Source organism: Aulonocara sp. 'chitande type north' Nkhata Bay, linkage group LG9 (assembly GCF_057382095.1).
Source record: "Aulonocara sp. 'chitande type north' Nkhata Bay isolate Kocher_YH1m ecotype deep benthic linkage group LG9, A_spYH_male_GT1.1, whole genome shotgun sequence".
Classification (NCBI taxonomy): Eukaryota; Metazoa; Chordata; class Actinopteri; order Cichliformes; family Cichlidae; genus Aulonocara; species Aulonocara sp. 'chitande type north' Nkhata Bay.
Genome location: NC_141352.1, coordinates 20,605,864 through 20,624,637, shown reverse-complemented (window position 1 = coordinate 20,624,637; position 18,774 = coordinate 20,605,864). Strand labels below are relative to the sequence as shown.

At 39.9% G+C, this 18,774-nt stretch overlaps 1 protein-coding gene across 2 annotated transcripts in view; it reads left to right on the top strand.

Annotated features, from left to right (window-relative positions):
- lmbr1 (limb development membrane protein 1) overlaps positions 1-18,774 on the top strand; it is a 43,250-nt gene that overhangs the window by 2,281 nt on the left and 22,195 nt on the right. For both annotated transcript variants that reach the window (XM_086306431.1, XM_086306432.1), the window contains exons 2-5: positions 3,843-3,915; positions 7,377-7,416; positions 8,236-8,375; positions 11,997-12,100. In XM_086306431.1, coding sequence (XP_086162557.1) covers positions 3,843-3,915; positions 7,377-7,416; positions 8,236-8,375; positions 11,997-12,100 — 357 coding nt within the window. The remainder of the gene's footprint in view (positions 1-3,842; positions 3,916-7,376; positions 7,417-8,235; positions 8,376-11,996; positions 12,101-18,774) is intronic.

The following is an 18,774-nucleotide window of genomic DNA, read 5'->3' as shown; positions in this document are numbered from 1 at the left end:
TACAAAAAATATAGCATTGCTAAGTAACACAACCACCTAATTTATTCATGTGGCAGTTATCTTATCAGCAGTGTGTCACCTGTTCTTTTTTACACAGCATACGGTAGAAGCTGTTTAATTTCATTTAGATGTATCAATACAAAGTTTGTCCAGCAGAGTGGCTCTAGACATACCTATTTGTGAAATGCTTTGCTAGAAACTCCATTTCTTTTTTTTAAAACAACTTTAATATACTGTCTATCAGTGTTTTTCCAAAATTAGCCTTTGGGTATACAGTTTCCTGTCTTTTCTCATTGAATTGTGGTGTCTTGATGTCTCCATAGCTCTAGGTGGGAGAAAAAAAACAAATAAAAGAAAACTAAAAGAGTAAAAAAGGTTTCAGTTTTCAGAGGTTTAGAGTAAGTCTCCTTAATTATTCCTGTCAGAATCTTGGGTAATATAGAGACTATCAGATATCTCAGCACTAAGCAAGGCCAACATCTGAGCTTTAGCTTGCACATTTTGTCCTGAGCCTGTACGCCTGGATGTCAGTATCTTATATCAACAACTGCAAATCGTTCTGTGTGATGGATTAACATCAGTGTATCATTTCATCTTGATGTCTGTGGTGAGTCAGCTTATGGATGGATTTTTTTTAATTTTAATTTTTTATACAGGTGCCAGGCGACTGATATTTTCCAGTTATTGTGTGTACTTGTTTTGCAGTTGGGGTTACTGTAGGTTAGGCTTAAAGTCAGTAAACATCTCTCAGTGACAGGACCTCATGTTCTCATCAGGCCCTAACTGGGAATCATTTTTCTTCCACAATGAAACCACTTGTAAATAATAATGCAAAAATTCTGTGCCTATGTTTAGCAAGAATGTAGAAAATTAGGTTACTGAGAAAAATCAGGTTAGAGTTGAATAATTTTGACCACAGTTCACACATGTTTTGGACAGTAATCATATTTCTTTGTCATCTCATCACAAAGCTTGTAGGTCATTATCAGGCTTTCACATTTTTTTGTAGACTATTAACCATTGTATTTTACAAAATAAAAAGTTTTATTATAATTGACGTCACAATCAGCCATTGTTTAGTAGTAGTTATAATAATAATAATAATAATAATAATTATAATTATAATTATTATAATTATTATTATTATTATTATTATTGTTTTATGAGATTGTTACCATTATGAGAAAGTACTTTTTACTACTTAAGTTTCTGAAAAGGCTGGTCTTTTTCAGTATATTCATCTGTGATGCTAAACCAAAATCATATTCTTCCATTATTAAATACCCAGACTAGTGACACTTTAACCAAAAGGAGGGACAAATTATTAATTTCACCAGTTTATTCTGGTTTATTGCTAATGTTTTTGCCTTGTGGTGGTCATCACAGCATTAGGAAAGATCCTTCCCTTGTCTAATAAGCATCTTTCTGATAATCTGGCAATAATTAAAGTTTGGAAATGTGTTAGAGAAGTCTGAAGATAACGCTATTTAAGGTAATGCACACATCAAAAACACACTCAAGCTAATGGTATACAGTACTGCCCAGAATGTACCTCTGTTAATAATATTGTTTTTAATAACTTAATCTGCAAAATAGATGGATATTTCAGGTTTTTGTCTCTGAAATCAAACTACTCCTGAATGAGTTTTATTGCCACAGTACATGAAAACAAGTTGATTATTTATCTGTTAAGCCCCTTTTAGCGGGGAAAAAGGTATTGCTGTTCTTCCGTTCAAGCCAATTTCCACCAATTTGGTAACATAGGATTGTAATGCTGAAACGATTGTTGTGCCAAATTCTGTTTTTCAAAAAAGCTTATTTTTCCCTCTCAGCACATCTTTTTCCTTTACTTTTGCCCTCCTTAAAGGTCAAAATTCACTTCCGGCAAGCCTGTGGGAGGTTTCTTTCACCTCACATGAAAAGGCATTTTCCCTTGTTTTATGGCCCCTAAATTCTGTTGAATTGGCCAAAAATAATTGACGTTATGGATTTTGCCCCAGTGAGTGAATGTATAAAATAAGTTTTTGGAAATGGTTTGCAACCTGGTTAAATGACGTCCCCTTGTCAACACTCGCTGATTTTTCCTTTACATAGAATGCAAATTTAAAAAATTTTTTTGAGGGAAAATGGATTGATAAGAAGGGTAGTAGCACTGGCGTTCACTGCTGTGCCTGAAAGTTGCTGTTATCTCCTCAGAGACTGCTGTGTCTTTGTGTCTGTGCTGCTTTATCAGCTCTGTGCACCTGATGATGTCTTGTTCAGGGTTTGCCACTTTGTGGACATCATTCGGCTTGCACCAGCATCACTACAGAATTTATAGCTAGAAACATATGAGCAGTCTTTCATTTGATAGGGGACTGCATATGATAGGAAAAATATTTTTGTTGCTGCTGTCACATTATGACATTTGGCATTTCTTATTATGCCAGTTTGCCTGTCTGTGTTGTGTATGTCCGCCTGGCATCTGGTTGAATCCTCTCATAACCCCAGCTCGGCCGCAGTGAGCTATGTGGTGTTGACAAGGTGCAAAGTGCTGAAGTGGGAGCTTCTAAGATTAGTTGCGTCCTGGTCACTGTCACAGGAGAAGAAGGGAATGTGGAAAGTGATCTTTCTGTGGCTTGTTTTGAGGCTGTGGTTATCTAATTTGTGGACCACTTTGCATGTAGCTTCGACCTAATTAGTGTCATCAGACAAATAAGAGCAACAATGCAATTCTCACTTTCCTACTTTAATCGAATAAATGGGTCATATTAAACATCTTAGTTGCCACTGTTAATGTGCTATCATGTGGTTGCAATTAAGGTTTCTGCATAAACTTTGCAACTGACATAAGGGACATGCACAATTGAGTTGCAGTAATCATTTACTGGTACACAAAAAAAGTAAATTGCTCAATATTAGAGCATGAGAAGTTATTGACTTGCTTTAATGCAAAATGCAAAATTGCTTTTATGCAAATAATTAGAGGTTACACCATTACAACTAAAAGTTACCTTGTGTGAGCTCAGAATATGTTGGTCATTGTAAGAAATCTGCCATTGCTGTTAAACGGCAGTCTTGATCTTTTAACATCCACACCGTTTAGTCCATTCATATCAGACTCTGGTTTGTTTTTCCTTTTGGTGCAGTTCATTTGTGAACACGGTAATCGCTTTTGGGTGTGGACCAAAACAACTGGTCTCCCGAGGTGGTCTCAGTCTCAGTTCCAAAGAAACTCCAGAGTGACGTGTAGGCTACAAGTTTGAGCTAAATGCCTTCTTATAGCCAGCTATTCTTTGCGACAGACACCATAGACAGTCGAGTTTTGCCTAAAATATTATTCAGATAAATACAAATGTTGGGATTGAAGTCTCCTTTGTTATCTACTAGTTCAGAACACATCAATTTCTTCCTGTATTTACTTCTGTTGATCCTATTATTTTACAGTATTGGGAGAGATGGTCAAGCCTGATAATGCCTTGGATATAAATGAATTCCCAGTGTGTTCCTCAGAGTGGGGGAGCACAGCTTGTACATTTAACAGTGGTATCGCAGTAAAGCTCTGAGAAGAAGGTTTTGATCTTTCAACTTCATCATATAAAAACACAATAACTACTCTGTACCTAAGACCACGTATTACTGATTTTGAGCTGCACACAATGGTATTAGCATTGTATATACAGCATATGGTGTAAGAAATACTTTGACAATCCTTTTAATACCTAAGTGTGTCATAGTCTTAATGTGGGATATTTTGGGGTTTAAAATCTGCTGGGTGGATGGTGCATATGGTGTCTCCAATGTGCTGATTCATCCCTTGTCATAATAAATCCTGCATTAAAATTCTTGTGATGTTGTTTCAGATTTGCTTCCTCCTGTTTGCCGTCCTCTACATCGTGTCCTACTTCATCATAACCAGATACAAGAGGAAGAGTGGTAAGTGCTGTGCAAAATGTGAGTTCAGACTAAAATTCTCGCCTGTCTGTAACACGTAAAAAGCAGCGCTGTGTCTGCGGTGAAACGATTCTCACACCAAGCATAACAGAGGTTTGCTTATTTTGTCATTTATGCTGTGTTTGCTCACACTCAGAACCCATGATTTTTACAGCCAAGGATACTATAGTTGTTTGCTTTGGGTCACACCCACGCCTGAACACAGCCTGCTTTGTGTTGGAAGGGCTGTGGCCACATTAATCCACTTGGTCACAAAAGCTGTTAGGTTAATGCTGACATAACTTGTCCTGTGAGGTTGATAACTTCAGCTACGTCACCTAAAACATTGATTGTAACCTGTGTGACAAACAAGGAGATAAGAACAAGAAGAAAAGAAAAATACAAACATGTAGCACAAAAATAGTCATGTAGATAATGTGAACTCTTTCCCATTTTCCCAAGGCTAATATAGTTTGTCCAGGTCACCCAGCCTTACCTTGTCTTATTTTAAAAGTAGACCACTTCACATCAGAAATCCCTTCTGGAGATTTAAACTGTAGAAAACTAGGCTGCACCCAGTGGTTTGGGTTTTGGGTTATAGAGCAAATAATGTGTGAGTATTTTAGCTTCCATCATCAAATTTTTTTATTTTTTTTATTTTTTTGCTTTAGATAATAGAATCAGAGATTTGATTCAATTGAATTTTCTTTATATAGTGCCAAAGCATTAGCACAAGTCTTCTCAAGGTACTTAACATGATAAGGTAAGCACTTGCAACAGTGTAGAGGAAAAGCTCTTTTAAAACAGGAAGAAGGCTCAGATAGGATGTGTGACCATGTGCATCCAGCTGTTTACTGTCAGTGGAGAATATCAACACTTGTATGGTTGTAAAAAGCATTATTAGTACGGTACAGGTCCAAGGGTTATTCTGGTTCTGGGTGGGACTTCTTTGGATTGCCTTGTTACGCTTAACCATTTGTGACATAGAAATTTCCACTATCCACAATTAACTGAATCCCAAGGTAACAAAACTGGTACATAATATTTAAGGGTACAACATTCTTAGCCTGCTGTTTGACGTTTTTCCCCTGATGACGTATATAAAATCGATGCAGCCTCTTGTTTACTTGTTGGTTTGTGAAATGTTTTCGCTGACTCTTAGTGTTTTGACACTCAATGTGCCAAGTGAGGTATGGGTCTGACTGAAGGTGGAAGCTCATTGGCCGACGTTTGGTTTTTTGCAAAAAGTGAAGGCTGTTGGCTTTAGTTTTCAGACCTGGACGCATCCATTTTTTTTTCAGCTGTCTGAAATTTGTTCTGTATTTGTACTGATAGTTAATCATACATTTTGGTTTTGTATGGTGAGTAGAGAATATCAGATACTTTGAGCTATCTGTATGAAAGCGTTCATTATGTTATTATATCCATGTTGCTGTTTTTTTTTTTTTTTTTTTCTCTTCTATGTTTGCCCAGAGTTTGTTTTTTGTCTTGTTTGTTTTTCGTAGTCTTCCTGTGCTCTCCTGTCTCTTCTCTTTTCCCCCACACTCCCCAACCAGGGGTGGCAGATACAGTGGGGCAAAAAAGTATTTAGTCAGCCACCGATTGTGCAAGTTCCCCCACTTAAAATGATGACAGAGGTCAGTAATTTGCACCAGAGGTACACTTCAACTGTGAGAGACAGGATGTGAAAAAAAAATCCATGAATTCACATGGTAGGATTTGTAAAGAATTTATTCGTAAATCAGGGTGGAAAATAAGTATTTGGTCACCTCAAACAAGGAAAATCTCTGGCTCTGACAGACCTGTAACGTCTCCTGTAAGAAGCTTTTCTGTCCCCCACTTGTTACCTGTATGAATGGCACCTGTTTGAACTCATCATCTGTATAAAAGACACCTGTCCACAGCCTCAAACAGTCAGACTCCAAACTCCGCCATGGCCAAGACCAAAGAGCTTTCGAAGGACACCAGGAAAAGTATTGTAGACCTGCACCAGACTGGGAAGAGTGAATCTACAATAGGCAAGCAGCTTGGTGTGAAAAAATCAACTGTGGGAGCAATCATCAGAAAATGGAAGACATACAAGACCACTGATAATCTCCCTCGATCTGGGGCTCCACGCAAGATCTCATCCCGTGGGGTCAAAATGATCATGAGAACGGTGAGCAAAGATCCCAGAACCACACGGGGGGACCTGGTGAATGACCTGCAGAGAGATGGGACCAAAGTAACAAAGGTCACCATCAGTAACACACTACAACGGCAGGGAATCAAATCCCGCAGTGCCAGACGTGTACCGCTGCTGAAGCCAGTGCATGTCCAGGCCCGTCTGAAGTTTGCCAGAGAGCACATGGATGATACAGCAGAGGATTGGGAGAATGTCATGTGGTCAGATGAAACCAAAGTAGAACTTTTTGGTATAAACTCAACTCGTCGTGTTTGGAGGAAGAAGAATACTGAGTTGCATCCCAAGAACACCATACCTACTGTGAAGCATGGGGGTGGAAACATCATGCTATGGGGCTGTTTTTCTGCCAAGGGGACAGGACGACTGATCCGTGTTAAGGACAGAATGAATGGGGCCATGTATCGTGAGATTTTGAGCCAAAACCTCCTTCCATCAGTGAGAACTTTGAAGATGAAACGAGGCTGGGTCTTCCAACATGACAATGATCCAAAACACACCGCCCGGGCAACAAAGGAGTGGCTCCGTAAGAAGCATTTGAAAGTCCTGGAGTGGCCTAGCCAGTCTCCAGACCTCAACCCCATAGAAAATCTGTGGCGGGAGTTGAAAGTCCGTGTTGCTCGGCGACAGCCCCAAAACATCACTGCTCTCGAGAAGATCTGCATGGAGGAATGGGCCAAAATACCAGCTACTGTGTGTGCAAACCTGGTAAAGACCTATAGTAAACGTTTGACCTCTGTTATTGCCAACAAAGGTTATGTTACAAAGTATTGAGTTGTATTTTTGTTATTGACCAAATACTTATTTTCCACCCTGATTTACCAATAAATTCTTTACAAATCCTACCATGTGGATTCATGGATTTTTTTTTTTTTCACATTCTGTCTCTCACAGTTGAAGTGTACCTCTGGTGCAAATTACTGACCTCTGTCATCATTTTAGGTGGGGGAACTTGCACAATCGGTGGCTGACTAAATACTTTTTTGCCCCACTGTAGCTGCCTCTCTGAATCTAAATTAAAATTAAGTTCTTTTTTCTCACCATCACCAATTGCTCTCTTGTAAGGGAATTATATGGTTGCTGGGATTTCCTGACATTGTGGGGTCTTTACATCATAATGTACCATAAAGTGCTTTGAGGAAACTGTTGTATTACAAAGCTGAAATGACCTGTGTTAGATTATGTTCTGCTGTACTTACATATACAGTGTAGTCTTTGCAGAGTCTATAGTCTGACTCAGGATTTCTCCTTGAAACTGAAGGACTTTTGTTTCCCTCTTTAGATGACCACGAGGATGAAGATGCTGTTGTCAACAGAATATCGTGAGTGTGGGATTTTGTTCCGTACAAAAATTAAAAAAAAATTCTTTATTTGTAGATGCTAACCATTAATTTTCTTAATTAAATTAAATGAATTTTCTGCAATTCAGAATTTACTGCGTCCAAATCAGTTAATTCATTTAATGTAGAAAGTAAGAAGAAGACGAGCTTAAGCAAAATAATCATTAATTACTAATAACCAGAAAAATTTTTCATAAATTTGCTCCCCAACAATCTGTATGTTTCAAAAATGGTTTCATTTTCTAGACCAGTGATGAAGGTATCACATCACTCCAGCTAGGATCTTACATCCACCCTTCATTGTATGACTGCTGTCATCGCATTCGTCCTGCCTGCTTATTTCCAGCTGGAGGACATGGTACCTTAGGGTCCTGCGCACACAATAGATAGCATGCCTGATTAACATGCTTTTTTAGCAAACGGGTGTCGGGCCCACTGAGCAGCTGGTCACTGCCTTGGGCAGAGTCTGGACACTATATTGTGTAAAAATACCCAGTTTATGCCTTTTGTTGTTCGTGGACTAAGGCAAAGGTGGTGAAGGTTTAGTTTTATTTAAGTGGCTACTGATTCTAAATAAGCTAATATGTTGCTTGCTGGAAATGTTTATCCGTGTGACACACTCCCACTTGATGCAAGTGGCCTTTTTTTATTTTTATTTTTATTTTTTTAGAATATGCAATAATCTAAACTAATCTAATCTTTCAGTAAGTAAACGATTTTTCCTTTTGGTGTTGTTATGTGGAATTGCCCTAACATGAGTCTGTACGTGTGTCTATGTCTGTGTGTTGATTACATTTACAGATTGTACTTGTGCACCTTCACTCTGGCAGTGTCGGGTGGTGCCGTCTCCTTATTGCCTTTCTCAATCATTAGTAATGAGATCCTGCTCTCCTTCCCCCAAAACTACTACATTCAGTGGCTCAATGGCTCCCTCATTCACGGTCAGTAGTTCACACAGTTTATCCCAGTTTTCATTTTCTCTTTTTGTTTATGAAATACTTCACTGTAAAGAAAATTTGTCTTCCAGCGTATTTGATCATAATAACAGTCAGTTCAGCTTTTCACATTAATGTCAGGATAAAAAAGTTGTGCTCATTAACATTCTGTGTACATTACATTGGACTACTAACCACAGATGTGGTGTGAATGTGATCCAACCTCAGTCTGGATCAGCTACTAGTTGTACATTGCAAGTCTGAGGTTTAAAAAAAAAAAATTCTGTGATGCAGCAATGTACTATAGATGTGGTCTGTACAGGCTAGCATTTCTCCGTGTTCACCAGTCATCCAGAACACAGCATCTTCTATCTTCCATTTGTCTTTGTTGCTCCCACTCCACACACATCTGGCCATTAAGTAGACTGAACATTTTCACATGGTTTGTAGTGATGAAATTTGGTTTGCTTGGATTCTTCTTTTTGGAAAAAAACAAAAACAAATTACGAATCGCCAACTAATTCGGACCAACATAAATGAACTGTAGGTGTGAAAATACCCTAAGAGTGTACTTATTGTGTTTTTGTGGAGTTCCTAGTAGAGATTAATATAAATCCAGACAATAGAGTTTTCTAAAACTAATTATAGTAATTCTCACTAAGTAATTATTTGGTGACTCATCAACATTAATAGCATCCGAACGGGATCTGTCTATAGAAGGAATGTCAACCTGGATCAGTGAAACTTGCCTTTCTGTCAGTGTTAAAGTTATACTCCGAGATATCTTAATATAAGAGACAAATATGCAGTTCAAACAGTATCACAAAGTTGTCAGCACAACTTTGGGGGTTTAAATTGTAGGATTAAATGTGTAATACCACAAAAAAGAATGCCAAGAATGCCCAGTACCGTATTTTCACGACCATAAGGCGCACTGTGCTAAAAGGCGCAGTCTCAGTTATGTGTGCCCTTACTGTATTTAACACACACATAAGGCGCACTGGACCATAGGGCGCATACAAGTACCGTATGCGTATTTAAAAATAAAGCGGGAGCAAACCTGAATTCGGTACCTTACTCACATTTCTATTGCCGGTAATCGTCATCATCAATAACACACAAGCATACAAGTGTGCGTATTTAAAAATAAAGCAGGAGCAAAACAAAGTTTGGTACTTACATTTTTATCATCAATCAAACCCATCGAAGTCCTCATCCTCTGTGTCTGAATTGAACAGCTGCGCTAAATCTCCATCAAACATGCCAGGTTCACTGTCTTCACTGTCAGAGTCACTTTCCGTGCCGTGCGGCTCCTCGGAAACGATGCCGGCTTTTGCGAAAGCTCGAACAACAGTGCCAGCAGACATGTTAGCCCAAGCATCTACAATCCATTGGCAAATTGTGGCGTAACTCGCCCGGCGCTGCCTTCCACTCTTAGTGAAACTGTGGTCTCCACCAGTCATCCATCGCTCCCAGGCCGCTCGCAGCCTTACTTTGAACGGGCGGTTCACACCGATGTCCAGCGGTTGGAGTTCCTTTGTCAGGCCTCCCGGAATGACAGCAAGCTCACAGTTCATTTGCTTCACAAGTTTTTTCACATCGGCTGTGAGATGGGCACGCATAGAGTCACAGATCAACAGCGATGGTGATGCGTGGAAAAAACCACCTGGTCTCCTTACATACACCTCCCTCAGCCAGTCTTTCATCATTTCCTCATCCATCCAGCCCTTTTCATTTGCCTTAATGATGATTTCTGCTGGAAACTTCTCTTTAGGCAAAGTCTTTCGCTTAAAAATCACCATAGGCGGCAGTTTCTGTCCATTAGCATGGCAGCCAAGCACAACAGTAAAAGAAGACTTTTCATACCCCGTTGTGCGTATCGCTACCGTGCTGGTCCCCTGCTTCTCCACAGTGTGACTCACCGGGATGTCAAAAGTGAGCGGGACCTCGTCCATGTTTGTGATGTGGCTGGGCTGGATGTTTTTGTCGCCGATGTGTTTGCTGCAGTAGGAGCGGAAGATGGCCAGCTTTTCCTTATAATCCGCTGGAAGTTGCTGCGCTACTGTAGTCCTGGTCCGGATGGAAAAATGGCACCGTTTCATAAAACGAAAGCACCAAGACGGACCTCCTTGGAAATGTTCAATGTTCATCTCTTCAGCTAGTGAAACTGCTTTTAGCCGAATGGTGACCGTCGAAACGCTTCTCCCGCTCGCTCTTTGCTCGATGATCCACCGCTCGAGTCTTTCCTCCAACTCGAGCCACCTCGCCTTATGTCCGCGGAAACTCAGCTGCGTTTTCTTGACCTGCCGGAGCTTGTTTTCCAGCTTCCTCCGTTTGCGAACCATCGATTCGTTAATCTTAAATTCTCTCGCCGCTGCTCGATTTCCATGTTCCTCCGCGTAGCTGATGGCCTTCAGTTTAAACTGTGCTTCGTAAGCGTGTCTCTTTGCCATTTTCAGGGTTGTTAAAACAACGATGTCCTGCATAATGCACATACCTGTTCTTTTATACAGGTATGTGCGATTGTCCCGGTATATACGATCAACGCCCACACTTCACCCTTTAACGTTCTCATGGTGTTCTCTACTACGTCCTCCTTACAACACATAGGGCGCGCCGCACTTTTTGAAGAAAATCTAAGACTTTTAAGTGCGCCTTATGGTCGTGAAAATACGGTAATTAATAAACAAAGTTTTTGTTAATGCACATAAAATGTTTTCTATAGTAGATAAATTACTTTGGTGTAGTATGAAGATCCACAGCTGTAAGTTTTGACACCTGTAGTCTATAAAGTCCTCTATCATACAGTGTATCTAGTTTCAATTTGTGGACACATTAATGCGCGTTTATGGTGACACATTCATTTATCTCAGAGTAACTACGTGACAGTGTATGTTATTCACTCACCTTACACATCTTATTATGAAGATTTAAACACCAATGATGTTAATTATCTGGGTTATGTTTGTGTAGAAAAGATAACATTAAGTGTCCTTTGGTGCACAAAGTCTAAACATGAATCAGTTCCATTGTGTTTGCACTAAAACTAAAAGAAAACATGCTGACTTTGAGAATTTTTAGATGTTTATAAAGGGAGAAAAAAGGTGAAACCTATTAAAAATATCTTATGTGCTAGAATTTTGTAGAGTAAGTTAAAGCTTTGATTAAGCCAAATAATGCATTAGATAATAAGAAATGTGGTCTCTTTGTACAAACACTGACACAGTTTGCTTCCTATGACTGTTGAGAAACTTTGTATTTGTTGAAACATGACTTTGCTATACAAAAAAAAAAAGAATAGATGTGTCACCAGATGGGGTGCTAACAAATGAAAGAAGCCAGTTTGTTTTTCCCCTTAAACCATTTGAGATTGAGAATTATTTATTTGCACTGCCAGTGCTAATTACCTGCTTCTGTTAAGGCTGTTTGATGTTCAAGTATCCACCAGGTGGCAGTAGAGTCCATGACTTAGAAACTGCCAAAAGGGCACTCAACAGACAAAACTGTCTTAACTTAAATTGCAATTTAGGAAACTCTGTGAATGAATCTTTGGCACATGTCCCCTTCATAATGAAACATTTTTTTAATAATATATTGTCTCTGTATATGTCTGTTTGGTTACTGCAGGTCTGTGGAACCTGGTGTCACTGTTCTCCAATCTTTGCCTCTTCGTCCTGATGCCATTTGCCTATTTCTTTTTGGAGTCTGAGGGATTTGCAGGATCGAAAAAGGTACAAACTATGGGTCTTTATCTAAATATGAGAAAAAAGTTGCCAACCTATCCAACTGTTCTAAATCTCTGTTAGCAGCATATCAATTTTTTTTTTTTTGTAATACATGTTTATTGATGCCTTTAAAAAATTATGGACAAGGTAGAATTTCATTACAAAAAATTATTTGGACAATTTTTTTTGGTTTAAAAAAAACAAACAAACTTGGAAGTCATTAAAAACAGTTCATAGTAAAATTTTGTGTGGTACTGTACTCTAGGCTGTTATGTATTTGAATGCTCTAATACCTATGCAAGAGGTTTTCTCTTAGCAACCAGAGCAGCAGCAGGTGCTTAGTGCTTGCCCTCTCCCTGACTCATGCCACTGACCGTAACTGCCACCGCAAAAAGCTCATTAACCATGAAAGTCTGAATCTGGTCTTCACCCAGTGCCACATCCTGACAAACCCTTTCAATATGGCCATAGGCTGCAAACGCTTCAACACTGCTGCATCGGCCCCACTGATTTAAAGCCTGATTCCTTGTCACCTCCTCCCCAGCCCCCTAAAATAAAACTTCAAAAGGACAAGCTAATAATCGAGTTGTAAGGCTCAGCGAACTTCCTTGTTTAATTGATTACCCCCCCCAAAAAATGGGCTGGGGGCTCGTGTTCCAAACGTCCATAAAGTCGCAGCAACATGACAGCACAATAGAGCCTTGCAAAATGGAGGGCCAAAGATTTACTTTTAATACGCCTCTATCCTGTGTCACAGTTTGAAACCTCTCTGGTTTATGTCCCTCCTGGCAAAAGCACATAAAAATTAGTTTGTACTGTAGTGTATAGCGAGTTCTTTTCTTCCTCAGCCCACTAATTTGTTTCGGTTGGATTTCTTCAGTAGAGGGCAAGCCCTGATGTGTAGGAAGCAGGATGAGGGCCTCTTTCACATTTCTCCCTTTTGTTCTTTTTCATTTCAGCAAGACTGTTTCTTGCAATACAGCTTCCATAAATGTGCCTAGAGGAAGTACTGTTCAGTGTTGAGCTGCACTTCCAGGTATATATTTTGTTGGTTCTGTGCTAAGGCAAGGGTGGAAATGATATACCCACTCCTCCATTTAATCGCCCTCCAAAAAAACAAAACAAAAAGCCCGAGCTGCCTGCAGAGTGAATTATACAGCCGACGGCAAGATAAATGTAAAAGCAGATCTGTGTTTTTATAATGTGATATTATCCCTTTATCCAATAACAGCATTAGACTGCTATGCCATAAGGTTTTATGTGGCATTTTAACCCACTGGGCTAATGTTATAGCACTGCGAGTTCCCTTTGAGTGCGGAAATGAAGTGAATGATGAATTTCACTTCTAACGTCGTAAGTCAGCCTTTTCATGTGGCTGTGTTTACTTTTGACGATGTACTAAAAGACGCCAACAGATTAAAGATGTTTTTTTTTTTTTTTTTTTTTTAATGTTGTTGTTTTTTAATGTTCAACTCTTTAGAGGCTCTGTCACCTGAATGATTGATAGTTTAACAAATTGTCCAAATTGTGGATGAATCAAGAGCGACTTAAGGTTTTGATGTCAGATGTTATGATTTAGCTTTATTTGCTGCTGTAAAATGTCTACCGCTTTACTGCTGTGTTCTCAAATCTTTGCAGAAGAGCTGCATCACTGAGGCAAGTAAAGGTTGTTGTTTAGTTTGTTTTTAGGTTCTGATCATATTTAGAAATTGAGATACTACATTGTTGGTGATGTACTTATCAAATATTGTCCACTTTTTCTTTTTTGCAGCATTAGCAAAGGAATTTAGATAAATAAAAAAAGAAAATTGCCATTATTGTCTCTCTGTTACTTGTCTCCACACCACCAATAGGTGGCATTGTAATGATGAGAACCATACATGTCATCCTTATTGAGATGATCAGTATGCTGTAACAAAGACTGAAGATATCAACATAAACCTTTAGTCAGTCTTCTATTTATATCAAGGAAATGTAATCACATTAATAGATAGAATTGATGAGTGTGATATCTCAGCGCTATATTTACTCAAAAACAGTGAAATCAAGGGTAAGGGTTTTGATGGTGACAACTTCCTGTTCTATTTCAACCAAAATAAGTGACAATTATTAAAGCATGCATAAAGTCTGTGAAACAGGATTTGTACAGGAACTCGTGCTTTGCAGAGAATAGTCTTTTGGTCTTCCCCACAGTATTGAAATGTGTTTGATCCTCAAACGAGTTGGAACGAGTCTGACCCCCTGACTGACCCAGCAAAGGGCCAACAGGTTTCATCTGGTAGTTAAAGAAACTCCTCATCAATCTCATCCTAAGCCCTAACCCGCCGATGATGAGAAGTGTGTTTATTGTGGAGGAGGAGGAGGAGGGGAAAGAGAAAACGTCTCGCCGAGTAAACCCGTGTGGTGTTACTAAGATACTCGTCTTTGTTGGAGCTCCACAATAGGGGCCTGGATATTTATTTCAAATCTCCTGCACATGCAGACATTTTTCCCAGGCCTTCTTTTGGGTAGGGCCAGCCGGGGAATATAAAGTGGTGTTTACATACCTTCCTTTAAGGTCACAATGTCTCCCGAAAGCTGCCTGTTACAATGTTCGTTACCATGGCGACATATTAGCTTGAGCTAGGAATTGTAAAAACGAGCAAGCGAGATTTTCCCCTCCTCTCGTGACTCAGTTTTTCAAATCTAAATGCAAAGTTCTGAAACAAAACTGAGTCTCTGCTGATTTTGTAGCTGTTTTTGAAGATTTTAAAGTAATCTGTAACTCACGTTGACTTGGTTACACAGCTTTATTTGCACTGTGGGTTAAGTTAGGTAGAGTATTATGTGTTATTAGGTGTGCTTGGTCCCTACTTTCCGCTTAACAAAACCCAGGAAGCAGCCATCTATTTGAATTCTTATTAATATAAGGATTTTATATAATCACAAGGTGCTGCCACAATAGGATGATTTAAAAAAAAAAAAAAAACCAAAAAAACAAAAGGGAGAGGGAGACTTGACAAACAACTGAAAGCTATGTTATTCATTAAAATGATTCTGTTTTCTTAAGCATCTGTACTCAAACAGATAAGCTGCTTCACTGTGGTTTGAATGATATGACTTGACACCAGCCATTTCCCTTCTGCCCTGTTTATTAAGAAGTCTTAGGAGTCCTTAGAAGTTGATTGCGCAGCTTTACAGGGCAGTGTCCCTCTCCTCTGCTTTCTGTCTTTGACACGGTCATTGCGCTGCTACCGACTGGTTGAAGGATACGCTAATAAGGTCCCTGAGCATCTGGCATGTCTTTAGCAAAGAGGGCAGGTCTTTTTGCTTGGAAGTGAAAAGGACCCTGCCCCCTTCCTCACTTATTACACTCTTGGCCCTTGTTGCACACGTCCCTGACAGTGAGCAGAAGGATGGTCCGTTGGATGATCTCTGCCATCACCTGCTGACCTGTTATGGAATGATCACAGCGACTAGGAAACGCCTGTGCCAACTTAGTTTCGTCCTGTGTTTGATTGCAACTTGATTTTACTTGGAAGTGGAAACGGGTCATGAAAGATTGGCTTTAGTTTGTCTGCAGAATACACCAGGCAACAAGCTTGTGAACTATTTCCAAAGCCCTCTGTAGCTTTGTGTGACTGGGTGGATTGGGAGAAAGATGAACGTTTCTGTGTGTGTGGGTAGATCAATCCATGCATGTTTGTTTGCTGCCGCATATGAAGTGATTACTTTCCTCTCTGGCCACTACGCACATTTCTTAGAAAATCTCCCTTGTCTTGTACAAGCAAAGTTGCAGCCCCTCACTCGATGTCAGTGTGAGGATCGGGGGATGCTGAATATTTCAGAGCTGCTATATTTAGAGGTAGTTACACATTTAGAAAGGCAAGAATAAAAACTTTCAACGGGCACTCTAGATGCCAAGGCGCAGTCTTTTTCTTTTTTTTCCACCCTTCCTTCACCAGTTGACAGTTTTCTTTGATCACTGATGATGACTGACTTGGATTTTCCTATTTTTAAACCACATATTTTGCGATGAGGTGCAAAGGGCTACATTTTTCCTTGCAAGAATGTGTGATCATAAACAGAACTTTCACTGTGCTATATCATGCATGTAAATGGATCAATAAAACCATTCAAATCAGTCACTTTCAGTGTCCCCCGTTCTCTTGACCCCCCAAATCGGTTTTGACACAGTGGATCGTTCTTCCTGCGAAGCAAGAACCAGGGGTGATAGTAAGCGAGGTGACAAGCATTGCCTTTGCCCTAAATGATCTGAATGGGTAATGATTTGAGTCTTATAAATGATTGAGAGACATATCTAAAGGGAATACACCTTCAGCATGGCCTGGACATCTTGTTAAGGTGGACTGGTGCGCTTGAGCGGACACACGTCCTGCCTGTGGTTTCTGCTTGTTCTTATGCATCCTTAAGAGACCACGTGAGGGACGTGGCTGAAGTCCCTGAAAGCATTCCTCTCTCACCTCTCTTACCTCTAGGGAACGCGATATGCTCAGACGTTGACTCCTCTCCTCCACCAGTCTCTCTCTCTCTCTTCCATCTCCTCCATCTTTTCTATTCAGCTGTGTTTAGCGTGCTCCCGACTGCACAGTTGAGCTGATCTGTGATGTGCTTGATTGCAACATCGATATAACGTGCAGACACTGAGCATTAGAAGGTCAGCAAAATCTGTGCTTATGTCAGCTTGTTACTGTAATTGTAGCCTATTAATTTCAATTGACTGATAAATTCATTGCTAAATATCACAACAGAAAGGCATGCGTAGTTCACTTATATGTCACCACCATGATGTCTCTATTAAGGCTCTGTATTTTTCCATAGCACTTATTTCGTGCTGACTAAAGGTCCCACCCCCTCTAACGTTACCTGTGGCTGCAGTGTCCACTTCGGCCACACTGAGGCACTCCAGACCCTGCCCATTTCACTCTCTGCCATGCTAGAAAATTCTACACTGACCCCAGAGGCTTTTCCAGAATAACACCGCAAGAGAAGGCGAGAAGCGGGAGTCATTTCTCAGTAATTGCAAAGGGATGCTACAGGGGATTTTTACTACAGAAAATTAATGAAATCTTAGAAAGAAACTTCCTTCCTTACATTACTATAGTAAATATATACTGAGTAGGTTGGTAGCAAAGTGTAGGGATCACATTTATTAAATATTAAATACGAATATTGACTATCTGACTAATGCATATTTGCACATTGAGCTGTAGAGTGGGTAGTAAGGGAATGTTAAAGTGTTTCCACTTTAAAATGCAGATGCTGAAGGTCAGGTGTGTGGAACTGTGAGGAACTAATAACTGCCCCCCATTTAAAAAAAACCAAAATTAATCTCAAGAATTAAAGCCATTTCCACTCTTTAAATAGGCTTCGTTATTATTCATGGACTTCCATGTAGCTGTTGACAAATACTGAACAGCAGCCACACAGCGAGTGTACCTGTTGGCAAATACTGAACAGCACCCACACAGCCATTATGTTAGCTGGTAACAAATTACTCGTATGTACCTAATTTAAACAATGCTCAAAAGCAGAGAGCCCTTGTTATCCCATGCACGGTAGCCTAAGCTGACGTTTGAGAGTACCAATCTGTCTTACAGTGCTAGACAGTTCAGCTCTCGGGGGTGGGAGGTTATGGAAACTGTGTGTGAACAGGTACAGGAGGACTTTATTAACCACTCAGCAGTTTGTGACCCGGAAAACCCAAATTACCCCAAACCCTCTCTTCTGCACGGCCTGAGACATGACTGTGGTGCTAAGGGAGCTCCTAATCGGCTCCAGATGGGAGGTCTGCTCTTGATCGCAGACAGTAGCTGACCCAGCCAGGCTTCATGCTCCTTGCAACACCCCAGGAACCCCTCCCCTCCTCCCTCCTCTTTTTAATTTTACCTCTACTACCACCATCCCTGGTTGGATCCATTTTTATAGACCACAATATGTGTATATAAACGAGCTGTTTTACAGAGGAGTGGATGAGAGCGTTTATGTTATGTTTGTGTGGAGTGAATGGAAATGATGCTGTTTAGTTTAAGTGAAGGAGAAGGGGTGGAAGTGAGGTTTCCTGTAAAAGTAATCATGTTCAGTTCAATATGAAATGTAGGAAACAGCACTTCTAGCTCCTTTAAAGTTCATTCCTGACTATACAAAGTATTTGAACACTTATACAGATTTGTTTTACAGATGTTCTGCTTGAATTAACGAGAACCATATTAGTGCTTCATTTAGAGGTGGGTTATAGCAAAATAGAAATATGTGGGAGACAGTACTACATGGTACATATAAGGTCAAACAAAGCATTATGTTGAATATTATCTTGTAGTTTTCTGAGCTCCCCGGTTTTAGTGTGGTCCTCAGCAGGTGTAGCTCATGCTGATGTTTTGGTTGCATGTTTAGCTGTGTTATGCTGCTGATATTGAAATGTTGTCCATTGATTGATTGGTGCTTTTGGCTGAATCAGAGCACACAGAAGGTTTCTTCATACCCCTGCATCAATCCTGTTTCCCCAGAGAAGAATAAAGTCATCAAATGCCAACGTGCCAGTTCAGTTAGCAGTCATAGCCATAACGGAACCAAGACCATATTTGACAGATTTGTCATCTCTCTCCAACATTTTTTTTTTTTACCAACTCGTTCTGGCAAATTACCTTCTGATGTTTTTCTGACACATCTTCTGTCTTTCA